Raw genomic sequence first — 23,379 nt, 5'->3', positions numbered from 1 at the left:
TGGTGGCGTGCCTCATGTTACTACATTTGGCAGAGAGGTCCAAAAAAGAGAAATTTCCATTGATGGCAGCCAGGTCCGAATAATGAGACTGGCAGCTTCTTTTATTGAAGGATCTGCAAATGTAGACATTACACCTGCAGGTACAGATTTGTTGTATAGAAGCTTTCATTTAATCGTTTAACAATGTTCAGAGCCGTAACTAGACTTTTTGGTGCCCTGTGCCCCAAAAAGCTCGTAGTAGTCTGATTCGGTCATTATTGGAGACGACTGTAAATCTGGTCACTAAAATCCTGTGTGTGTGGTCATCTTCAGCCTCACATGGGGCCAAACTAGATGAGTGTTCAGTATAAATGAAGTGTCACAGAACACTGCAGTACACTTATCGCACCTACATGCCTGTGACACAACGGATCTAGTACCAGGATACACATGTGTCCAGGCATACAGGCTGGGAACTGCTACATTCAGCAGATGTGGAAGAAAGCACATGATTATGCAGCCACTATTTAAGTTCCTGCGCGCTACAAACTACATAAGACAAATTGCAGGATCAGTAATTAATTGGCCTTAATGAAGCTTTATATATGTTAAACCATTAAACTGGCATCTCATTCTGATAGCTCAAGCTTATATTGGGAAATTGGTGGGCTATTGCAGGATGTGACCACAATGCCAGATATTAATCACAGTAAAACGAATAGGATATATATATATATATGTAATGGAATAAATGCAGTCTTAAGATAACAGCTATGGGCAACTCAACCACTTTTTCTCTTTAGAACAGGCAGCCTAATACACTTTGGGGGCCGCACTGGGTGGCCCCTAACCTTCAAAAGGGTCATACATTGCTCTTAATGTCAGTAGTAAGTTAAATGAATACATATAACCAATGAAGGAGGCGCCTTTCTGTAATAATATATCAGCAGACTTGTTAACAAGTGTTACAATCTATAATAAATATGATTACAAAGCAGGAAGAAGCTTGGCACAACAAGTGAAGGCTTGGAGGGCCACATGTGGCCCCAGGGCCACCTGTCACCCACCACTCCTTTATAAAGTTTAATACTTCTCCCCCATAGTCCAAACCATAATCCTATTGCTATATCGGTAGCAGGAGCGTTTTGCACATGGGCACATTTAGGTCCTGAATCAGAGATAGATGCTAATGCAGCCGCAACTGCAGAATGGATGGGCTTCTTATTGAGATGCCCACCGGATGCTTTGCTAATCCAGTGCTGGGCATACAAAGATGCATCATCGGTCGCATCATCGGACATTGCACTATGGACGCACAGAATTTCTGTCTGAACATGGCCACCAAAATCAATGCATGTGCAGAAAAATGCATTCACCCCCCTTTTACCACCCAGGAATGCGCACTGAAATTGCCTCGTTTTGCATCAAAATTTGTTCTGCATCCCTCAGCTGTGACCATCGGGCTGAATGCACAGTGTGAATTGGACACATGCCCTGACTGAAAGCATCGCAGCTTGAGTCTGACATCGACACTGCGTCTACCTCTGAATAAGCCACACTCTAGCGATGCTGTCTAAAAGAGTTGAGGTGTACTGCAATTTAGTCATGCCCCACCAGTTGCATGTGGTTAATGATATTGATAATGAGTGTTGCATGGCTTTAACTTTACTAAAGATTACAGAAGACCAGTAGAAGAACAAGCATGTAACTAATGGCATACATACTGTAATAGCACAATATTCCTCCACTGTGATTTCTCATACAAGAGAAACCACAAACATATCCCTAACCACGAGATGGTCCCCAGCATGGAAAAGGGAAACACTGTTTTCTCAAAATGATTTTGCTATAAAGGAGTTAAAAGAACAGGAGGTTTACTTGGAAAATTAAAAAGAATTTAATGCATACTTACTAAGTTAAAAACAAATATACATAGCAATACATTTATTACTGTAATTTGTAATAAAAAAACGCTAATCTAAAAAAAGATATAATTTGATTACATTGTAATTAAATTATAGCATATGTTTAACAAAAATGCTCTATATTAGTGGGATGTATGACAATGCCTTAAAATTTGGAAAACATGCGTTAGGTCATTTATGCAGTAATACATTTAATGAAAATGTAAACCACTAAGGCGCACTGTAAACAAAGGCTAGCCTAGGTTACCCTTTTAAAGGAGCCAAGCAATTCCACTTGACATATATAAAACAAACATATAGGTTTCCTCTGACACCAATGTATATCCAACAGTCAATCAATGAAATCAGTCTTTAGGAAAGGGAAGCAGTCGGGAAGCCGATGGACGGAATCCCAACCGTCGGCTTCCCGAATGTCTAATCCTGGCAAGGGCTAAATGACAGTCATCGAAGTCCTGACGCCTGTCATTTTACCTATGCCGGGAGTCCGACACCTGGCTTACCGATCGAAAGTAAGCCGGGCGCGGACAGCCATGGGGGGAGGGTTAGGTTTAGGGTTCCCAGGGGGGATTTAGGGTTAGGCACCCCCTGGGAGTTTAGGGTTAGTCTAGGGGAAGGGAGGGTTAGGGTTAGGCACCCCCCCGGGGGACTTAGGTTTAGGCGGCGGGGAAGGGGGGTTAGGTTTAGGCACTTAGAGGGAGGATTAGGGTTAGGTACTGGGGGGGTAGGGTTAGGCATCCCTAAGTAAGGGTTAGGGGTGGAGAATAGGTTAGTCAATACTTACCTCTCGACGATCAGAGTTTTTACTGCTGCCGGGATGCCGCTGTCGGGATTTGAACCCCATGCGGCTGGCGGTAAATCATACTGAATCCCTTATGAAAGGCTAAAGGCTCATACACACTAGACAATGTGCTGTATGAACGATATTGGTGAAAGATTTCCCTTGAACTTTCTGTAGTGCAGACTCATCCTGCCACATCTCTGAACAGGCAAATCTTGAAGACATTGTTAGCGCGCATCATTGGTCGTTTACTGCATACACACTGAACGATATATATCGTTGAACGATATAGTTACCGTTCATATAGATCGTCTAGTGTGTATGCGGCTTAAGGCAGTCTATTTTCAATAATCCACCAATGTTCTCAAAACAGTAGAATCAGGGGCATAGCAAGACCTATGGAGGCCCCATAGCAAAATATCCACAGCCCCCCCCATATGCACTATCTGCCCACTTTTCTGACATGCAGGATTAAATGAATGGGGATTAGCATACTGTACAATAAGTATTATAAGCAAAAAAAATAAAAAAGTTATATAGTTCTTACCTGAAGATGTTATTCAGATTCTTTTTCTGAAGATGTTGCTTTTCAGGACCTTATTAAAAGCTGTAATCCAAAGTGCATATCAGTAGTCATTATCCAAAGTTGCTTAAAAGCAGGAACTACTCAGAGTATCAACTAGGACAAAATGTCAACACAAAATGGCTGCCAGTAGCAGAGCAACCTTTATATAGGGCTGTGACCTGCACTTTGACATCACAATGCATGCAGGCAGCAGCTAGAGATGGCTGTAGCTTAGATCAACTCTGGGCCCAGATACCCTGCAGCAGCACTCTGGGGAGGATAGAAATGACGGGGCTCAGGAGATGGCAGTGTAACTCAATGCAGGGAGAGCGTCAGGCCCCTGATGTGGCCTGGGCCTCATAGCAGCCTCAATCTCTGCACCTACTATATATACGCCCCATACTACGGGAGCAGCCTGGAGAGGAGACACTGCTGTCATCTTGTGGGGGCTGGGCCAGACTGTAGGCATCATTATTAGGCCCCACCCCTTTTTATGGGCAAGTCCACAAGGAATGGATGGAGATAAATTATGCGATACACGTAAATTAGCCCCGCCCCCTCTCTACGAACCTGCAAATTCCCTGTAAAATCTCCCCATCCTGCTCACTTCACTAGGAAGTGGGCGGGATGCGGGAGATCTTCCTACTCTTTCAGGGGGGCTACCCGAAAAATCGGGAGCTTCCCGAGACTTCCGGTAGAGTAGGCAAGTATGGCTATGCCCTTGAGGAGATTCCTCATTGTTCAGAGAAGTCCAATTCCACATAATAGTGTGTTATCCTCATAATAAACACACCAAGTGTGGAGAGATGGCATAGTGCTCCTGTAGGTAAATAGATAGAAATGGGTCTAAGGACCCCTTAAGGTATTGCCCTTACTTCTTACACTGTATAATACATATCTTTTCCTGGATCAGCCATCTATTCTACCCCATAGTGTTTTCACAGACATAACCAATAGAAGACAAAAGGAAAAAAATTCTCCAATAGTGCATGAATTGCATACCAGATAAACTTTTATTTGCACATACTTCAGTAATATACAAAATAAAACGTAACAAACACCTTATAGGAGGGAGGGGGCACCACCGTCTATTTCACCTCTGGGCGCCTGATATGAACTGACCTGGTAATCCTTATATTAAAACTGCGCACCCAAACAATAGTAACAGAAGCATATAAGATTATGGGGTCTATTTACTAAGCAGTGTTAGGAGAAGTGAAAAGTGAAGAGTGAAAAGTGATAAGGTGCCAGCCAATCAGCTCCTAACTGCCATCTCACAGGCTGTGTTTGAAAAATGGTAGTTGGGAGCTGATTGGCTGGCACCTTATCACTTTTCACTCTTCACTTTTCACTTCTCCTAACACTGCTTAGTAAATAGACCCCTATGAGTTGAATGGTGAAGTGCGTTCCCAGAAATAGGTTTGAAAGACCATGTAATGGCCAGTCTGTTAAGCAGTCACCAATCACCCGTAATAAGCGTTTCCCCTCCTGGGCTGTGTGAGCGGGCACTTGATGTTTTCACCCATCCAAGTCTTACCGAGATGTTTCCACATCTATTGCAGGAATGAGTATGATAATGCCTTACAATTGGAGAACATGTGGTAGATCATTAATACAGTAATACTTGATCACACTCTTCTCTATAATCTAAATAGATTTTGTTTTCTTAAGTGGGTTTAACTAGACAAGAAGCATATATTACATCCACCTGAGACAGCTGTCATTCCATAATATATTAGCAGGGTTACTTAATTATTAGCAATATGCCTGTTGTCCAGTAAGTTTAATAGGGTTACTTAATGGAGAACATAATTAGTTATGAAAATCACATATGACTAACTTGCCTTCATTTATCATGTTTCTGGACCTAGAAACATGAAAATCGTGGAGTATATTCCTTCCATGACATAGGTGCCCATTAAAAAGGGATTTTTTCGAAATTCTACTCCTAAGGGGGTGAAAAGGGCTAAAATGTTTCCTCCCCCTGTGCAGTGTCCTGCCTGCCTGACTCATCGTGGCTGTAGCACAAGTCATATTCAAACACCAACTGTCATCCCAAGTGCTGCCAAACATCACTGGCAGTTGGTGTGGCTCCCCTATTTATTTAGTGAGGGAAAGGAATGTGTTACTACAGAGGTGAGAGAGGAAAATGTGTTACTACAGAAGTGAGGGAGTGGAATATCATGTGTTACTATGGGGCAAAGGAAGAGAAAGTTTTACTACACAGGTGAGGCAGGGGAATGTGTTACTACACAGGTGAGGCAGGGGACTGTGTTACTACAGAGGTGAGGGAGGGGAATGTCAAATGTGTTACTATGGGGTGAAGGAAGGGAATGTGGTACAACACGGGTAAGTAAGGGTAATGAGTTACTACAGGTGTGAGAGAGGGATTGTATTTCTACACAGGTGAGGGCGGGGAATGCCGAATGTGTTACAACATGGGCAAGGGAGGCAAAGGTGTTACTACAGAGGTGAGGGAGTGGAATATGTTAGTACACAGGTAAGGGAAGTTAATGTCTTACTATAGCAGTGATGCTTTACTATAGAGGTGAAGGATTAGTGTGCTATTGGAGTGGTGAGATGGAAATTGAAACAGTAAATATCTAAGGTCTACCCTGGTGAAACCGGGTACATCTGCTAGTTATCAGTATGCACTTTGTCCAGCTCCTTCTCACTCATAGTTTCATGTTGTGTCTCCTTATGCAGGCTGGTGGTGGGAGCCCCCTTTGATCAGAATGGTGCTCAGAAGACTGGGGACATATACCGATGTTCAGTCACCAATGATACCTCCAATGACTGCAGCAAGCTTGGAATTGGTAAGTGACAGTAACCACCCTAACTCACACACCATTACATTAACATGCACTGTGTATGGTTCACAGATGAACAGTGCACTTGTAGATGACATAGGGTGTATAACATGACAATTTACATAGCATACAATAAGGAGCCTCAGTTAATATTTAGTCCATTTATATTCATGTAACATATGATATTTGGCTGTTGATTCTGGCAGGACATGGGGGGAGATGCATCAATCTTTGGAGAGAGATCAAGGGAAGAAGTTGCCCAAAGCAATCAATCAGCTTGTGTCATGTATGTGAAATAACAGAAGCTTTGGGCAACTTCTCCACTGTATCTATCTCCAAGGCTTGATACATCTCCCCCATGGAGATTTTTGTTAGACTCGGGTTTATGTGGTAGTTTGGTTGTCTCTAAGATCTCTATGGTAATTCAGAGGTTTCTCAGGTCTCTATGGAGGTCTCAGAGGTCTGTGTCTCTGGTAACTGGAGGTCTCTCAGGCAGGGTGACGCTGTCCAATATCTCGGAGCGAAAGGATAACATGCGCTTGGGAATGAGCTTAGTCACAAACCCCAAAGATAACAGCTTTGTGGTAAGGTTTTATTGTCTTCTGAGCTTACCCTAGATACCCCTTTCTACCATACACCGGCCTTGGATCTTTCCCTGTCTTCCAAAGCAATCCTTGCAGCATGATGTGTCCTATGTCCCAGGCTTTGTCTGTGTCCTTTCTTGAGTTACCTTCAGTGAATCCTGGCTGGCCTTGTTTCTGTTCTGTCTTGCCTGCCTCATTCATCAGTATTAGCCATACCCAATGTGGAGTGTACATTAATTGTCATTATAATTCATGTTTCAGGCATGCAGTCCACTCTGGTCTCATGAGTGTGGAAGCTCTTATTATACCACCGGGATGTGCTCCAGAGTCAATGCCAATTTCCGCTTCTCCAGAATTGTGGCCCCTGCTCTGCAAAGTAAGACAAAAATAAACATGAATTTCACAACCTACAATCCAGTATGGAGTATAGTTGGCCGTGTCACCTACTCTATGAGACACTAAGAAGTGGGCTCAGAACTGTCAGTGCCACCATGATACAGACATACATAATACTGTGGTTACTCAGAGGTAGATATCAATCGCATTCAAAGAGAAACTAACCCCAACCTATCCAAGATATTGTGCTTGTTGCCTGCAGTGCAGCACACATACTTTTATATGTGGCTGTCTGCTAGACTCTGATCATATTTATTATTATTATTATTATTATTATTATTATTATTATCATCATCAATAACCTTTACTTATAGGTATGTTTAGAGGTGGACATAGAAGCTGTGTGTAGATCTGCTAATGCTGCCGGAGACGTCTTGTGTAATAGCGCAGGGCTGATTCTCCACGTGAGCAGATCTCTCACCATTGGTATTGTGCGCAAAGTCGCAAACCATCGCGTCTGCGTACAACACTGAATCAGAACAAAAGTGCAAACAAATAGGATGTATATTACATAACATTATGATACAAACAAGCCAGATAATAAACAGACACTTCTGCATATACAGATATAACAACAAAGTCAGCGATGGCTGAAAGCAGTACCCTAGCTGAGGGGTGCAACTGACAGGCTCAGGGGGGGCCACTGTAAGTATGGGGGGTAGATAATAATTTACTTGCGGAAAGAAATACAGTAGTACATGAGGGAAGGGGCACCTGTTTGTGAGAGATTACAAACTATAGGGGGGGAGGCAAGGTGGCACACATAGGGGCTGAGATCTTTTTTAGGGGATAAAGCCAGCACTCAGGTGACTTCTCATAGTATCATAGGTGATCAGTCTGTTTTAGTATAAGGAGAAGACTGAACAAGTGATTTTGACAGTGTGTAGCATAAATCCTGCAAGTGCCTACAATATATGTGCCCCTGGTTTCCGTCTTCAGAATGCCCAACTTTCATGGATATTGTCATTGTGATGGATGGGTCCAACAGCATCTACCCTTGGGGGGAGGTACAGAGCTTCCTCATCAGCATCCTGCAGAAATTCTATATTGCACCGGGTCAGATTCAGGTAACACAGTAAACAGTTGGCTGTAGTGCTGTATGACAGCCATGCGTGGCCTAACACTCCCTGCTCTCTGTGACAGGTTGGGGTACTGCAGTATGGTGAGGAGGTCGTCCATGAATTCTACCTGAATGACTTTCGCTCAGTGAATGATGTGGTGGAGGCTGCAAAACGTATTGAGCAGAGAGGAGGCACAGAGACCCGCACTGCATTGGGGATCGAGAAAGCCACGTAAGGAGACATGAACATGTTGTGTACACAGAGATCTAATATACATTATGTCTAAAGAATTAATATATGTGTCTGTCGGAATACACTGATGTTTATATCCCTGTGCAGGACTGAGGCATTCCAGCATGGTGGACGGAAGGGAGCCAAGAAAGTGATGATTGTTATTACAGATGGGGAATCCCACGACAGCCCTGACCTTCAGAGGGTGATAGAAACCAGTGAAAGGGACAATATAACACGCTATGCAGTGGCAGTAAGTACTGTAGCTCTCTGCATTCAGCGCACAGCTGGTGTTGGAAATGAGAAATATGTAAGTTTTGGTTAGTTCATAATGAACATAATGTATCATTTTATACAGTTGCAGAGATACTCCTGATGCTTTCTATTACATGCCCCTCCTGGCCCTGTAAGTGGATAGATCCCCTTCAGTTTTTGTACCGTGACGTCATCAGCTACTGTCCAACGTCATTCCCTACCATCCATGTGGGCATAGAGGGGGAATACAATCTTGTGGCGAGCCCGAAGCGTGGAGAGCGAAGCGAGCCCGAGAGGGGACAAGTTAATGTTTTTGGTGGACTGTATGGGCAGGGAACCACACTTCCACCCTCACTCCATGTCACTTCCAGGTACAGAAACTGAAGGGGATATATACCTTTCCACTATGGAACGCAAAACAAGAAGCCGGCCACCAGTACAATACTGATACATGCTGCACCCGGAAGTGTTCATACCACCTCCATAGAGCAGCCCAAAAGCATGAAGCGCCTACCCAGAAGTGTGCTGTGCGGAACGCACTGGAACACCCAGTGGGACGCAAACAGGAAGTAAAGCAAAAAAGAGCGCAAACCCCAATGTTATAGTCATAAATTTATACTGTGCATCCTGGATCTACAAGCCTAATGGACCCGACATATCTGATAAAGGGAATGGTGCAAATGGTAGGGACTTTATAGCACGCTCAGGCAGGCCCGCCAAGAGCCGCGGTGTGCCTGGGTAACAGGGGGTGTGGCCTAATCACGGGAGGCGTGGCCACGCCCCCTTCGAAAAAAAATATATTTTCAGCGCCGCGCGCTGGCGAGGGTTGTGCTCTGAGACCCCTCAGCCCGGTGCAAAGCCAGGGGGGGCGCGATCAGTGTGATCGCTCCCCCCTCACAGGCATAGGAGACTGCTGTGACCATAGGCAAAGCTAGAGATCTGGTAATGGGTGGTCCCAGTTTTAGCATGTCAAATATTGTGTTACTGTTTCTTGGAAAAGAAAACAGTATCACACACACACCAGTGGCGTCTGTCCCCATGGTGTTACTCTGTGTGGGGAGAGACCTTGTGTGCGCTGCTACGCCGTGCGCCACCGGAAAGGGTGCATGGCCTCATGGACAGGGGGCGTGGTCACTTGGGAAGGGGTGTGGCCTTGCCGCCTGAACCCCAGTGGTCCGGTGTGGTGGGGGGTGCCAGAAGTACGGGTGAGCACTGTGCAGTGTGGGCTCCCTCTTTAAAAAAAAGGTAAGCTTCTGCGCATGCGCATTGCGCAGAAGCTGGAGACTGTAGAGCTGCTCGATCGGAGCTCAGCTCCGATTGTGGCAGTGGGTGTGGGAGGGTGCACGGCGGCTGCCGGCTACTGCCCTGGACAGCGGTGGGTGGGCAGGGGCAGTTCGGCGAACTGGGCTAATGGGTAGTCCTGTGAACCCCCGGACCACCCCCCAGTTTCGCCTATGGCTGTGGCTGGGTTGCTGTGATGGGGGGGGCGGCGTCGGACCCGGGCCCCCACCGGGCCCCTCAGGAAGCCCGGGCCTGGGTAATTTGTACACAATCCCCCCCCTCTCGGCGCCCCTGCGCTCAGGGAATAAAGCAAAAAAAACAAACCTCAAAATAAATAAATAACAAATGACTACATATACAACCCAAAGATCACAATTCCCACAACAGACAATATAAGTACCCAAAACCAAAAAGTATTAAAAAATATATTAAAAAGTCATCATGTCAGGTATTTAACATAAATATATATTAATATGACACAGGCGCACGCTTGGCACTACTTTGTTGATGCACGTGCGGCTACTGCGCACACAATTCACAAATACAGAAAATAATTTTTTTTTGGTTTGGACTGGAGTGTACTTTGGGGGTTACAGCACCCTTTAACGGTCAAGCCAGCCGGCCCTTTACTTATGACACAGGCGCACGCTTGGTACTACTTTGTTGATGCACGTGCGGCTACTGCGCACACAATTCACAAACACACAAAAAATATTTTTTTAGCACTTGGGGGGAGCACCCCTGATGGACAGAGCACCCCCTGGACAACACTACAGCACCCCTTTAGGACTGGGACACTGCACAGGACTTTGGAGTGGACACAGCCCCTATGGAGAACTGACTGCACAACACAGTCCAGCCAGCCCCTATGGACTTTGAAGTAGTGGACACAGCCCCTATTAACAACAGCAGCACAGCACAACACAGCCAGCCCCTATGGACTTTGAAGTAGTGGACAACAGCAGCACAGCGCAGCACAACACTACTCTGCACTACACTACACTACACTACACAGCCCAGCCAGCCCTAACTCCCACCCTCCCTCTTCACTGTCCACAGCCGAGTGAGAAAATGGCGCCGACGCGGGTACCTTATATAGGATCCAAAACCTGCGAGACCCGGAAAGCGGGATGATGACGTTTTGCCTCGATTTCAGATCCGAGTCAGGCGGGAAAAGTCGAGCCTGACTCGGATCGGCCTCGGATCCGGGGGGCTCGGGGGGGTTCGGATTTCAGAAATCCGAACCCGCTCACCCCTAATTAATATAAATCAATCCAAAAATTACAGTTAAACAATTTGTTTTTCAATAGGAGGGCTATACTATTACTGAGTTAATAAATACATAGCTTTCGCATCAGATAAACATAGTGAGAGCAATATATATAGATATATATATAAATTAGTAGGCCAGTGCTAAAAAAAGCAATGTATTTATCACTGCCATAGTAATAAAAATGAGTACTTTACATGTGGTAGACATGCTGTCAGCTTACTGTGATTACAGCACATGTATTAGATTATACAGAGAAAAAAGCCTTAGATCAGTAGAATTTAAACCTACCATGGGCCTGGGATAATGATACAGTCATGTGCCCCCGCTTGACATGCTTTTTTGTGTATGATGACTCAGTAAAATATCTTTTCTTTTTAAATCCAGTGGAGATAACATTAAATCTACATAGCAAGCTTCAAGGTACAAAGTAATATTCAGCAAATCCCCCCACACCAAGATCACCTTTTCTCTCAACCAGGTCATACTGTTAGTGCCCAGAATTGCCACCCAAAGTGCCCCTATTTCAACCACACCTGCTTTATATATAGGAAGAAAACCCCCTACAAACATTCATGATCTAGGTTTTCTCACTGACTGCTGGTCCTAAAACTCTCCCAGACTTGGGGGCATATTCATTATGTTAATTATTGGGGCTGGGCGGCCCCCAGTAGTTAACATTATGGGGTCCATTCAGCATGTTATTTAATCGGGGGCCGAGCAGCCCCCGATAATTAAGTATCCAACTCACTGCGAGTGGCAGCGGTGGATACATATTCACTGGAGCAATTCAACATTGCTCCGGTATGGAGAGAGCTGATCCGAAAATCAACTGTCTCTGCGATCTCTTTCACTGCTACGGACGTCTGACTTGGCGGTGCTGGTGCGCAGGGGCGTATTAAGAGACGAGGGGGCCTGTGTGCAGTCTCCGTCTGGGGCCCTCTCCTCTCTTTCCGGCAGCGCACCAGAGTCTACTGCCGCGCCATTTTCCCTGCGATTTTCTTACTGCGCATGCGCGAAACGCCGGGAAAGTGGCTGTGTTGGCCATTTTCCAGGCGATTTGTGCAGCACTGATACCGCTGATGTGGGTCTCCGGAGAGGTAAGTATTAAAAATATGGATGCAGGATGTGCGGAGTATAAAAAGCTAGCATTTAAGTCGGACTGCATTTACATATTTGATTACAACTTGTGGCCACAGTGTGTATATATATATATATATATATATGTCTGCCCTTAATGGGTATTGTCAGCTGCTAGTTCTGTTTTATTTATTATTTTGTATATTATGTGTTTATTTTATGCTTTTATTTGTATACGCTAGATTACTATACTCTAGTGCAGAGGTTTTCAACCGGTGTGCCGCGGCACACTAGTGCCGTGGGCAGTTGTGAAGTGTGCCGCGGCGGCTGTCAGAGCCGCCAGGCACATTATAAATTAATGTATGGTCCGGGCTGCTGCTGAGCTCTTTAGGGAGGCTCAGACGCGCCCAGGCCGTCACCTCCCTAGACACGGTGGCGTGACATCACAAGTGACACAAGCCGCATTGCCTCCAGAAAGCCCGCGCTAGTGAATGAGCCGGAGCTTCCTGCCCGTACTTTTGAAAGAGCCATCGCTTCTGCCTGCCCACGCCAGTGACTGAGCTGGCGCTTCCTTCCCGCCCCGCGCCAGTGACTGAGCCGGCGCTTCCTTCCTGCCCCGCGACAGTGACAGAGCCAGCGCTTCCAGCCCGGGGGCAGGGTGAGCCAATCTGCTTTTTTTTCAGTTGGGGAGCAATGTGTTTTTTTTCTCTGTAGGGGCCAATGTGATTGTTTTATTTCTTTGGGGGCCAATGTGATTGTTTTATTTCTTTGGGGGCCAATGTGATTGTTTTATTTCTTTGGGGGCCAATGTGATTGTTTTATTTCTGCATGGGGCCAATGTGATTGTTTTATTTCTGCATGGGGCCAATATGATTGCTTTATTTCTGTGGGGGCCAATATGATTGCTTTATTTCTGTGGGGGCCAATATGATTGCTTTATTTCTGTGGGGGCCAATGTGACTGCTTTATTTTTATTTTTGTGGGGGCCCAAAAATGTGATTCTTTTATTCCTGTGGTTGCAAATGTAGTGTGTTTTATTCCTGCGGGGGCCAATGTAGTGTGTTTTTTCATAGGTCGCGCACGCCAAATCACCGGATGGTGTGTCTTGGCAATTTTAAAATCTTGTGTAGTGTGCCTTGATTTAAAAAAGGTTGAAAATCACTGCTCTAGTGTTTGTTCCCCATGGGGTCATATACTGTATATCTATGTTTTTTTATTTTTACAAACACTTTTACCGAGATATTAAATCATTGGTCTTTGGTTACTTTATGCGCTCTCAGTTGCCTCCCAGGGAGCTCCACAATAAACAAAGAAGATGTTTAGAAGTTCTTCTTTGTGTTATTCTAATCATTTTTATATCAAATCTCAGGAGTATGACAGGTAATCTGCCTACACTGACTGCATGTCCCTACTACAGATACTGTCATGTCTAAGAAGCAGCTCAGTTTAATAAGCTTTGCACAGTCCCTACTTTGGATTAGATTGTGTGCCACTTTAGGTGTACAGATAATCAGATATGTGTTTTTATTCCTACAGACCACACCTTGGGCCTGATTGGAGTTTATGCATACGACCTACAAACTCCTTCCCTTCTGTAAATCCCTGCGGCTGAATGTGCAAGGAGCGGGACACCCATGTTTAGCGTCTGTGCACGCTGTAAAACCGATTGGTGCATCCTTATACGTCACCATTGGTGGCACCATTGAAAATTGCATCGGCCCTATAGCATGTGCAGTCTGTCGGTCTGACCGCATCCTCCTAAGCCTGCAATGACACGCCCACGATACTCCCATTACATGCCTACGAGACTGACTTTTCTTGCGTTCACTTCAAGCCGCCACCCAGGACCGCCCATCACTTTGCCGCCCATATCTGATACTGGGGGTCATTCAGACCCGGTCATTAGCGCCGATGCGCTCGGACCGGGTCGATGGCCCCCCACAGAGCATGCGCACGATGGCGCCGGCGCCATCGTGCGCATGCGTGAGACCCGCTACGACCAACAGCGCCGGTCGTAGCGGGTCTCGATCCAAAGGGGGCGAGCTGTCGATGTTGATTGACAGCTCGCCCCGTTTGGAAGGCGGGCCGGGGGGGTGGCAGCCCAAACGGGGGCGTTCCCATGGGAACGCCTACCGTTTGGGGGCGGCCCCACTGACATCACTAGTGATGTCAGTGGAGAGCTTCCGGCTCAGAGAGCCGAAAGCTCACCGGGGCTTACGACAAGGGAGACCCTACCCTAGGGTCTCGTCGTAAGCCCCGATGGTCGCGATGGTCTTGACCATCGTGACCATCACCTTAGGCGGTCGTAAGGCTGTGGGTGTTAACTAGGGGTGTGCACCGGCCACTTTTCGTGTTTTGTGTTTTGGTTTTGGATCTGGATCTTTCTTCGTGTTTTGGATCTGGATTGGTTTTGCCAAAACCACCCTTCCGTGTTTTGGGTTCTGGGTTTTGTGTTTTGGATCTGTATTTTTTTTTAAAAAAGCATAAAAACAGCTAAAATCACAGAATTTGTAGGTTTTTCTGCTCCTATGCTATTATTAACCTCAATAACCTTAATTTCCACTCATTTCCAGTCTATTCTGAACACCTCACACCTCACAATAGTGTTTTTATGTCCAAAACGTTGCACCGAGGTAGCTGGATGACTATGCTAAGCGACACGAGTGGGCGGCACAAACACGTGACCCATCTAGGCGTGAAACTGCAGTGGCAGACAGGATGGCAGTTTGAAAAACTAGGCCCCAAACTGTACATAATGCAAAGAAAAAAAAGAGGTGCAAGATGGAATTGTCCTTGGGCCCTCCCACCCACCCTTATGTTGTATAAACAGGACATGCACACTTTAACAAACCAATCATTTCAGCGCCAGGGTCTGCCACACAACTGTGGCTGAAATGATTGGTTCGTTTGGGCCCCCACAAAACAAGCTGGCAATTAATCTGTCCCTGCACAAACTGGCTCTATGGAGGCAAGATGTCATCCTCATCCTCCTCATCCACCGATTCCTCACCCTCTTCAGTGTGTACATCCTCATCCTCACAAAGTATTAACTCGTCCCCACTTGAATCCACCACCACAGGTCCCTCTGTACCTTCTGGAGGCTGGTCTCCCTGGAAGAGCTGATAATTCATTTTGATGAACATCATCTTCTCCACATTCTGTGGAAGCAACCTCCTACGCCTTTCGCTGACAAGGTTCCCGGCTGCACTAAACACTCTTTCAGAGTACACACTGGAGGGGGGGCAACTCAGGTAAAATAGAGCCAGTTTGTACAGGGGCCTCCAAATTGCCTCTTTTTCCTGCCAGTACAGGTATGGACTGTCTGACATGCCTACTTGGATGCTGTCACCGATGTAATCCTCCACCATTCTGTCAATGGTGACAGTATCATATGCAGTGACAGTAGACATGTCAGAAATTGTTGCCAGGTCCTTCAGTCCGGACCAGATGTCCAAACTTGGTCCTGCCTGCCCTGCATCACCGCCAGCGGGTTGCTTAGGATACCTAAGTTTTTTCCTGGCAGCCCCAGTTGCAGGAGAAAATGAAGAAGGAGCCGTTGACGTGTCACGTTCCGCTTCAGCTGACAGTGTGTTCACCAGCAGGTCTTTGCACCTCTGCAGGCTTGTGTCGGCCGGAAAGAGAGACACCACATAGGCTTTAAACCTAGGATCGAGCACGGTGGCCAAAACGTAGTGGTCTGATTTCAACAGATTGACCACCCTGGAATCCTGGCAAAGCGAATGAAGGGCTTCATCCACAAGTCCCACATGCCGAGCGGAATCGCTCCGTCTTAGCTCCTCCTTCACTTTCTCCAGCTGCTTCTGCAAAAGCCTGATGAGGGGAATGACCTGACTCAAGCTGGCAGTGTCTGAACTGACTTCACGTGTGGCAAGTTCGAAGGGCTGGAGAACCTTGCACAACACGGAAATCATTCTCCACTGCGCTTGAGTCAGGTGCATACCCCCTCCTTTGCCTATGTCATAGGTGGATGTATAGGCTTGTATGGCCTTTTGCTGCTCCTCCATCCTCTGAAGCATATAGAGGGTTGAGTTCCACCGCGTCACAACCTCTTGCTTCAGGTGATGGCGGGGCAGGTTCAAGAGTGTTTGCTGGCGCTCCAGTCTTCGGCACGCAGTCGCTGAATGGCGAAAGTGGCCAGAAATTTTTCGGGCCACCCAAAGCGTCTCCTGCACGCCCCTGTCGCTTTTCAGAAAATTCTGCACCACCAAGTTTATTGTGTGAGCAAAACATGGGACGTGCTGGAATTTGCCCAGATGTAATGCCCGCACAATATTGGTGGCGTTGTCAGATATCACAAATCCCCAGGAGAGTCTAAGTGGGGTAAGCCACTGGGCGATGATTTCCCTCAGTTTCTCTAAGAGGTTGTCGGCGGTGTGCCTCTTACTGAAACCGGTGATACACAGCGTAGCCTGCCTTGTAACGAGCTGGCATTTCTGAGATGCTGCTACTGGTGACGCTGCTGCTGTTGCTGCGTAAGGTGATACATCTACCCAGTGGGCTGTCACAGTCATATAGTCCTTAGTCTGCCCTGTTCCACTTGTCCACATGTCCGTGGTTAAGTGGACATTGTGTACAACGGCATTTTTCAGGACACTGAGGACACTTTTTCTGACGTTTCTGTACAGTCTCGGTATCGCCTGCCTAGTGAAGTGGAATCTAGACGGGATTTGGAACCGGGGACACACTACCTCCATCAATTGTCTAAATCCCACTGCACTAATGGCGGATACCGGACGCACGTCTAACACCAACATAGCAGTCAAGGCCTCAGTTATACGTTTTGCTTCAGGATGACTGCTGTCGTACTTCATCCTCCTCGCTAAGGACTGTTGGAGGGTCAATTGTTTAGTAAAAGTAGTGGTGTTCCTACTTCCTCTCTGGGATGATGAACGACTCCCAGCAGCAGCAACAGCAGCAGCGGCAGCAGTAGGCGTAGCAATGCAGGATCCTCCAGAGGAATCCCGGATAGGAGAGTCAGTCATGCCAGTGACATGGCCTGCAGGACTACTTCCGATCCTGACTAAGGAGGAAATTGACGAGGAGGGAGTTGACGGTGTGGTTTGCAGGCGCTTGGATACAACAGGACAACGGGATTTAGGTGTCCCTGGACTGCTTACGGTCTTAGCCAAAGTTTCTGAACTTGACAGTAACTTTTTATGAACGCGCTGCAGGTGCCGTATAAGGGAGGATGTTCCTAGGTGGTTGACGTCCCTACCCCTACTTATTTCACCTTTACATATGGTACATATGGCAAGACAGTTGTTGTCCGGATTTGGATAGAAATATTGCCAGACCAAAGAGGTGGAATGTTTGGTCTTCTGCCCAGGCATGACCGTGATGGGCTTTTTCATCCCACGGACAACAACTGTCTCCCCCGGAGCCTGATTTAAACAAACCACATCACCATCAGAATCCTCCTCGCCAACTTCCTCCTCAGCGCCAGCTACACCAGTATCCTCATCCTGTTGTACTTCAACAGTGACATCTTCAATTTGCATATCAGCAAGTGGACTGTGGGTGCTCCTTTCAGCACTTGCAGGGGGCGTGCAAATGGTGGAAAGAGCCACCTCTTCCCGTCCAGTGCTGGGAAGGTCAGGCATCGCAACCACCACCACACTTGGACTCTCCTTGGGGATTTGTGATATCTTCTTAGAAAGCACAGTTCTTCGCTGTGCTTTTGCCAGCTTAACTCTTTTGATTTTTTTAGTGGGAGGAGGGCTTCCATCATCATGTGAAGCTGAACCACTAGTCATGAACATACTAGGGATCGACCTTAGCCGTTCCTTGCCACTCCGTGTCGTAAATGGCATATTGGCAAGTTTACGTTTCTCTTCAGCTGATTTAAATGTCTTTTTCAAGGTCATTTTCCTGAACTTTGCCATTTGGGATTGTATGTGCCCTCTACTATGACATTGGGCATCGGCCTTGGCAGACGACGTTGATGGCATGTTATCGTCTATGTCATGACTAGTGGCAGCAGCTTCAGCACTAGGAGGAAGTGGTTCTTGATCTTTCTCTATTTTATTTTTATCGGAGAAAGTTTGGTCCTCCATTTATGTTATATCGATTTGATATATACGTGCGGCTAAACACAGAAAATAATTTTTTTTTTGGTTTGGACTGGAGTGTACTTTGTGGGTTACAGCACCCTTTAACGGTCAAGCCAGCCGGCCCTTTACTTATGACACAGGCGCACTCTTGGCACTACTTTGTTGATGCACGTGCGGCTACTGCGCACACAATTCACAAACACAGAAAATAATTTTTTTTTTGGTTTGGACTGGAGTGTACTTTCGGGGGTTACAGCACCCTTAACGGTCAAGCCAGCCGGCCCTTTACTTATGACACAGGCGCACGCTTGGCACTACTTTGTTGATGCACGTGCGGCTACTGCGCACACAATTCACAAACACAGAAAATAATTTTTTTTTTGGTTTGGACTGGAGTGTACTTTCGGGGGTTACAGCACCCTTAACGGTCAAGCCAGCCGGCCCTTTACTTATGACACAGGCGCACGCTTGGCACTACTTTGTTGATGCACGTGTGGCTACTGCGCACACAATTCACAAACACAGAAAATAATTTTTTTTTTGGTTTGGACTGGAGTGTACTTTCGGGGGTTACAGCACCCTTAACGGTCAAGCCAGCCGGCCCTTTACTTATGACACAGGCGCACGCTTGGCACTACTTTGTTGATGCACGTGTGGCTACTGCGCACACAATTCACAAACACAGAAAATAATTTTTTTTTTGGTTTGGACTGGAGTGTACTTTCGGGGGTTACAGCACCCTTAACGGTCAAGCCAGCCGGCCCTTTACTTATGACACAGGCGCACGCTTGGCACTACTTTGTTGATGCACGTGCGGCTACTGCGCACACAATTCACAAACACAGAAAATAATTTTTTTTTGGTTTGGACTGGAGTGTACTTTGGGGGTTACAGCACCCTTAACGGTCAAGCCAGCCGGCCCTTTACTTATGACACAGGCGCACGCTTGGCACTACTTTGTTGATGCACGTGCGGCTACTGCGCACACAATTCACAAACACAGAAAATAATTTTTTTTTTGGTTTGGACTGGAGTGTACTTTCGGGGGTTACAGCACCCTTAACGGTCAAGCCAGCCGGCCCTTTACTTATGACACAGGCGCACGCTTGGCACTACTTTGTTGATGCACGTGTGGCTACTGCGCACACAATTCACAAACACAGAAAATAATTTTTTTTTTGGTTTGGACTGGAGTGTACTTTCGGGGGTTACAGCACCCTTAACGGTCAAGCCAGCCGGCCCTTTACTTATGACACAGGCGCACGCTTGGCACTACTTTGTTGATGCACGTGCGGCTACTGCGCACACAATTCACAAACACAGAAAATAATTTTTTTTTGGTTTGGACTGGAGTGTACTTTCGGGGGTTACAGCACCCTTAACGGTCAAGCCAGCCGGCCCTTTACTTATGACACAGGCGCACGCTTGGCACTACTTTGTTGATGCACGTGCGGCTACTGCGCACACAATTCACAAACACAGAAAATAATTTTTTTTTTGGTTTGGACTGGAGTGTACTTTCGGGGGTTACAGCACCCTTAACGGTCAAGCCAGCCGGCCCTTTACTTATGACACAGGCGCACTCTTGGCACTACTTTGTTGATGCACGTGCGGCTACTGCGCACACAATTCACAAACACAGAAAATAATTTTTTTTTGGTTAGGACTGGAGTGTACTTTCGGGGGTTACAGCACCCTTTAACGGTCAAGCCAGCCGGCCCTTTACTTATGACACAGGCGCACGCTTGGCACTACTTTGTTGATGCACGTGCGGCTACTGCGCACACAATTCACAAACACAGAAAATAATTTTTTTTTTGGTTTGGACTGGAGTGTACTTTCGGGGGTTACAGCACCCTTAACGGTCAAGCCAGCCGGCCCTTTACTTATGACACAGGCGCACGCTTGGCACTACTTTGTTGATGCACGTGCGGCTACTGCGCACACAATTCACAAACACAGAAAATAATTTTTTTTTTGGTTTGGACTGGAGTGTACTTGGGGGTTACAGCACCCTTTAACGGTCAAGCCAGCCGGCCCTTTACTTATGACACAGGCGCACGCTTGGCACTACTTTGTTGATGCACGTGCGACTACTGCGCACACAATTCACAAACACAGAAAATAATATTTTTTTTGGTTTGGACTGGAGTGTACTTTCGGGGGTTACAGCACCCTTAACGGTCAAGCCAGCCGGCCCTTTACTTATGACACAGGCGCACGCTTGGCACTACTTTGTTGATGCACGTGCGGCTACTGCGCACACAATTCACAAACACAGAAAATAATTTTTTTTTTGGTTTGGACTGGAGTGTACTTTCGGGGGTTACAGCACCCTTAACGGTCAAGCCAGCCGGCCCTTTACTTATGACACAGGCGCACGCTTGGCACTACTTTGTTGATGCACGTGCGGCTACTGCGCACACAATTCACAAACACAGAAAATAATTTTTTTTTTGGTTTGGACTGGAGTGTACTTTCGGGGGTTACAGCACCCTTAACGGTCAAGCCAGCCGGCCCTTTACTTATGACACAGGCGCACGCTTGGCACTACTTTGTTGATGCACGTGCGGCTACTGCGCACACAATTCACAAACACAGAAAATATATTATTTTTTTAGCACTTGGGGGGAGCACCCCTGATGGACAGAGCACCCCCTGGACAACACTACAGCACTCCTTTAGGACTGGGACACTGCACAGGACTTTGGAGTGGACACAGCCCCTATGGAGAACTGACTGCACAACACAGTCCAGCCAGCCCCTATGGACTTTGAAGTAGTGGACACAGCCCCTATTAACAACAGCAGCACAGCACAACACAGCCAGCCCCTATGGACTTTGAAGTAGTGGACAACAGCAGCACTACACTACACTACACTACACAGCCCTAACTCCCACCCTCCCTCTTCACTGTCCACAGCCGAGTGAGAAAATGGCGCCGACGTGTGTACCTTATATAGGATCCAAAACCCGCGAGACTCGGAAGGCGGGAAGATGACGTTTTGCCTCGATTTCAGATCCGAGTCAGGCGGGAAAAGTCGAGCCTGACTCGGATCGGACTCGGATCGGGGGGGCTCGGGGGGGTTCGGATTTCAGAAATCCGAACCCGCTCACCCCTAGTGTTAACCCACAGCCTTACCACCGCAAAAGCAGGACGTCTTGAAAATTCAAGACGTCCTCCCCTCATTCAGACCGACCGCACGCTCTGTGCGACCGGCTCTGAATGAGGTCCACAGTCTGTCCCAAATGCAGCAGCAGCTCTGTGCGCACACTGTGTAATGCATGCATTGTAGGGGCTTTCAGGAGTTTTTGCACATGCGCAGGTGCAAATAATTGATTAACTACGTGAATATCGGCATTGCAGGCAGATTGCGGGCAACCCAGAATCAGGCCCATTGTATGCTGAACGACCACCTTCAGGCGCACAGGAGCCATCTTGGCAGAGTAATACTGCAATGTATGTCCTGTGATATTACAAATGCAACAATAGGTTTTGTAGTGCACCATAACATATTAAGTTACACGGTTAGCATACTGTACAACTCAGACTGTCCTGGATATTGTAAAGGAACATTGATTTATAAGAATCTGGCTAAAGGGGCCTATCCATTAGCAGATAAATTTGAACGATGAACGATTTATTGTTCAGTCGTTCAATTTATCTGCTAATGGATAGGCTCTGAACGATAAAAATGCGCACTCCAGTGGCTGACAAATTGGGTCTTTTGTCTCTCCAACATGTTGGTCAATTATCGTTTATCGCTGACAGATATTAGAAATATCTGAACGACGTACGATTTTTTTATGAAAATGAATAGAAATATTAAAAAAATCCACTCCCAGAATGATGTCATGCAATATCGTTCGTCGTTTGCAAAAATCTGTCATGTACATGACAGATATCTGTCACCGCAGCCCCAGGAATTTTCAAAAGATAAATCTTTTGTCTTTCAGAAAGATCTGCTAATGGATAGGCCCCTTAAGACTATAGCAGGAGTAGGGAACCTTTTTTATCCCGAGGGCCATCTTGGTATACATTACATAATTCATGGGCCTTGCAGGCCACGCCCCCTCTGTGTGACATCACATGGGGCGGGGCCACAATAGCCGGTTATTACAGCAATGCCTGGAGCATCCTGAGGATGCTCCGGGGAGCTGTAAGGGCAGCGGTGTGACCGTCTGAAGCATCCTGAGGACGCTCCAGGTGGCACTGCTGCATAGATTCTGGCATCAGGGTGCCATTCTAGGAAAAAAGCTCCGAGGGCCAGATCAAATGATTCCACATCCCTGGACTATAGGGATAGTAAATACTGGTGATTACAAGTACCAAGTGAAAAGAAGATGACTGTGCTCTGATTTACCGTCAGGTTCTGGGATACTACAACAGACGAGGGATTAATCCTGAAGCTTTCCTGAATGAGATCAAATTCATTGCCAGTGACCCCGATGACAAGCACTTCTTTAATGTGACAGATGAGGCCGCTTTAAAGGACATTGTGGATGCGCTCGGGGAAAGGATTTTCAGTCTAGAAGGAGGTAATTCTTCTTACTGCAAAGTAATCATTAACAGGTTGTTGTTTTTTATTTAATGCTTATATATTTTTGTGTCATGTCTCGAAAATATGCACAACAATAATACAAATACAACATTCAATAAAGTGGAGGAAAGTTTCAGTAGTAGAAGTAGGGTTGGAGGCTGTAGACCAGCAGGACTCTTCTGCCACCCCGAGCAGCACTTGCCCACTGACCTCCTGTTCCCCAGCGCTCCAGTCACCCAACACTTACTACAAGGCAGGGCATGAGAGAACCTTTCCATATTAAGGACGTTATTACCCGCACCTGAGATTGGAGTGTTCTCCAAACCGCATACTTCTGTGTTCCAAATACATCTTAGTGGAGCGCATAGCGGCTATACGGAGCAGGGAGCACACTACTTACATCATCCCATCAGTAACTAAACGGCAAACAACATAATACATACAAAGAAAAGCAGTCAATAAATATTATTACAATAATAACCATGTTCACGATATGCGAGAATCAGAATTTAGTATATAAAGTGCAAAACAAAACACTACACATAATGCAAA

At 46.5% G+C, this 23,379-nt stretch overlaps 1 protein-coding gene across 1 annotated transcript in view; it reads left to right on the top strand.

Annotated features, from left to right (window-relative positions):
• Window positions 1–23,379, top strand: part of ITGA11 (integrin subunit alpha 11) — a 146,178-nt gene that overhangs the window by 52,821 nt on the left and 69,978 nt on the right. The window contains exons 3-9 of the mRNA XM_088452780.1: window positions 5,954–6,063; window positions 6,550–6,641; window positions 6,903–7,017; window positions 7,977–8,104; window positions 8,181–8,329; window positions 8,438–8,582; window positions 22,657–22,825. Coding sequence (XP_088308906.1) covers window positions 5,954–6,063; window positions 6,550–6,641; window positions 6,903–7,017; window positions 7,977–8,104; window positions 8,181–8,329; window positions 8,438–8,582; window positions 22,657–22,825 — 908 coding nt within the window. The remainder of the gene's footprint in view (window positions 1–5,953; window positions 6,064–6,549; window positions 6,642–6,902; window positions 7,018–7,976; window positions 8,105–8,180; window positions 8,330–8,437; window positions 8,583–22,656; window positions 22,826–23,379) is intronic.

Source organism: Taudactylus pleione, unplaced genomic scaffold (genome assembly GCF_031769625.1).
Source record: "Taudactylus pleione unplaced genomic scaffold, aTauple2 ptg000556l, whole genome shotgun sequence".
Taxonomy (NCBI): domain Eukaryota; kingdom Metazoa; phylum Chordata; class Amphibia; order Anura; family Myobatrachidae; genus Taudactylus; species Taudactylus pleione.
The sequence above is the reverse complement of the archived record's forward strand: the minus strand, read 5'-3'. Positions and strand labels throughout refer to the sequence as shown.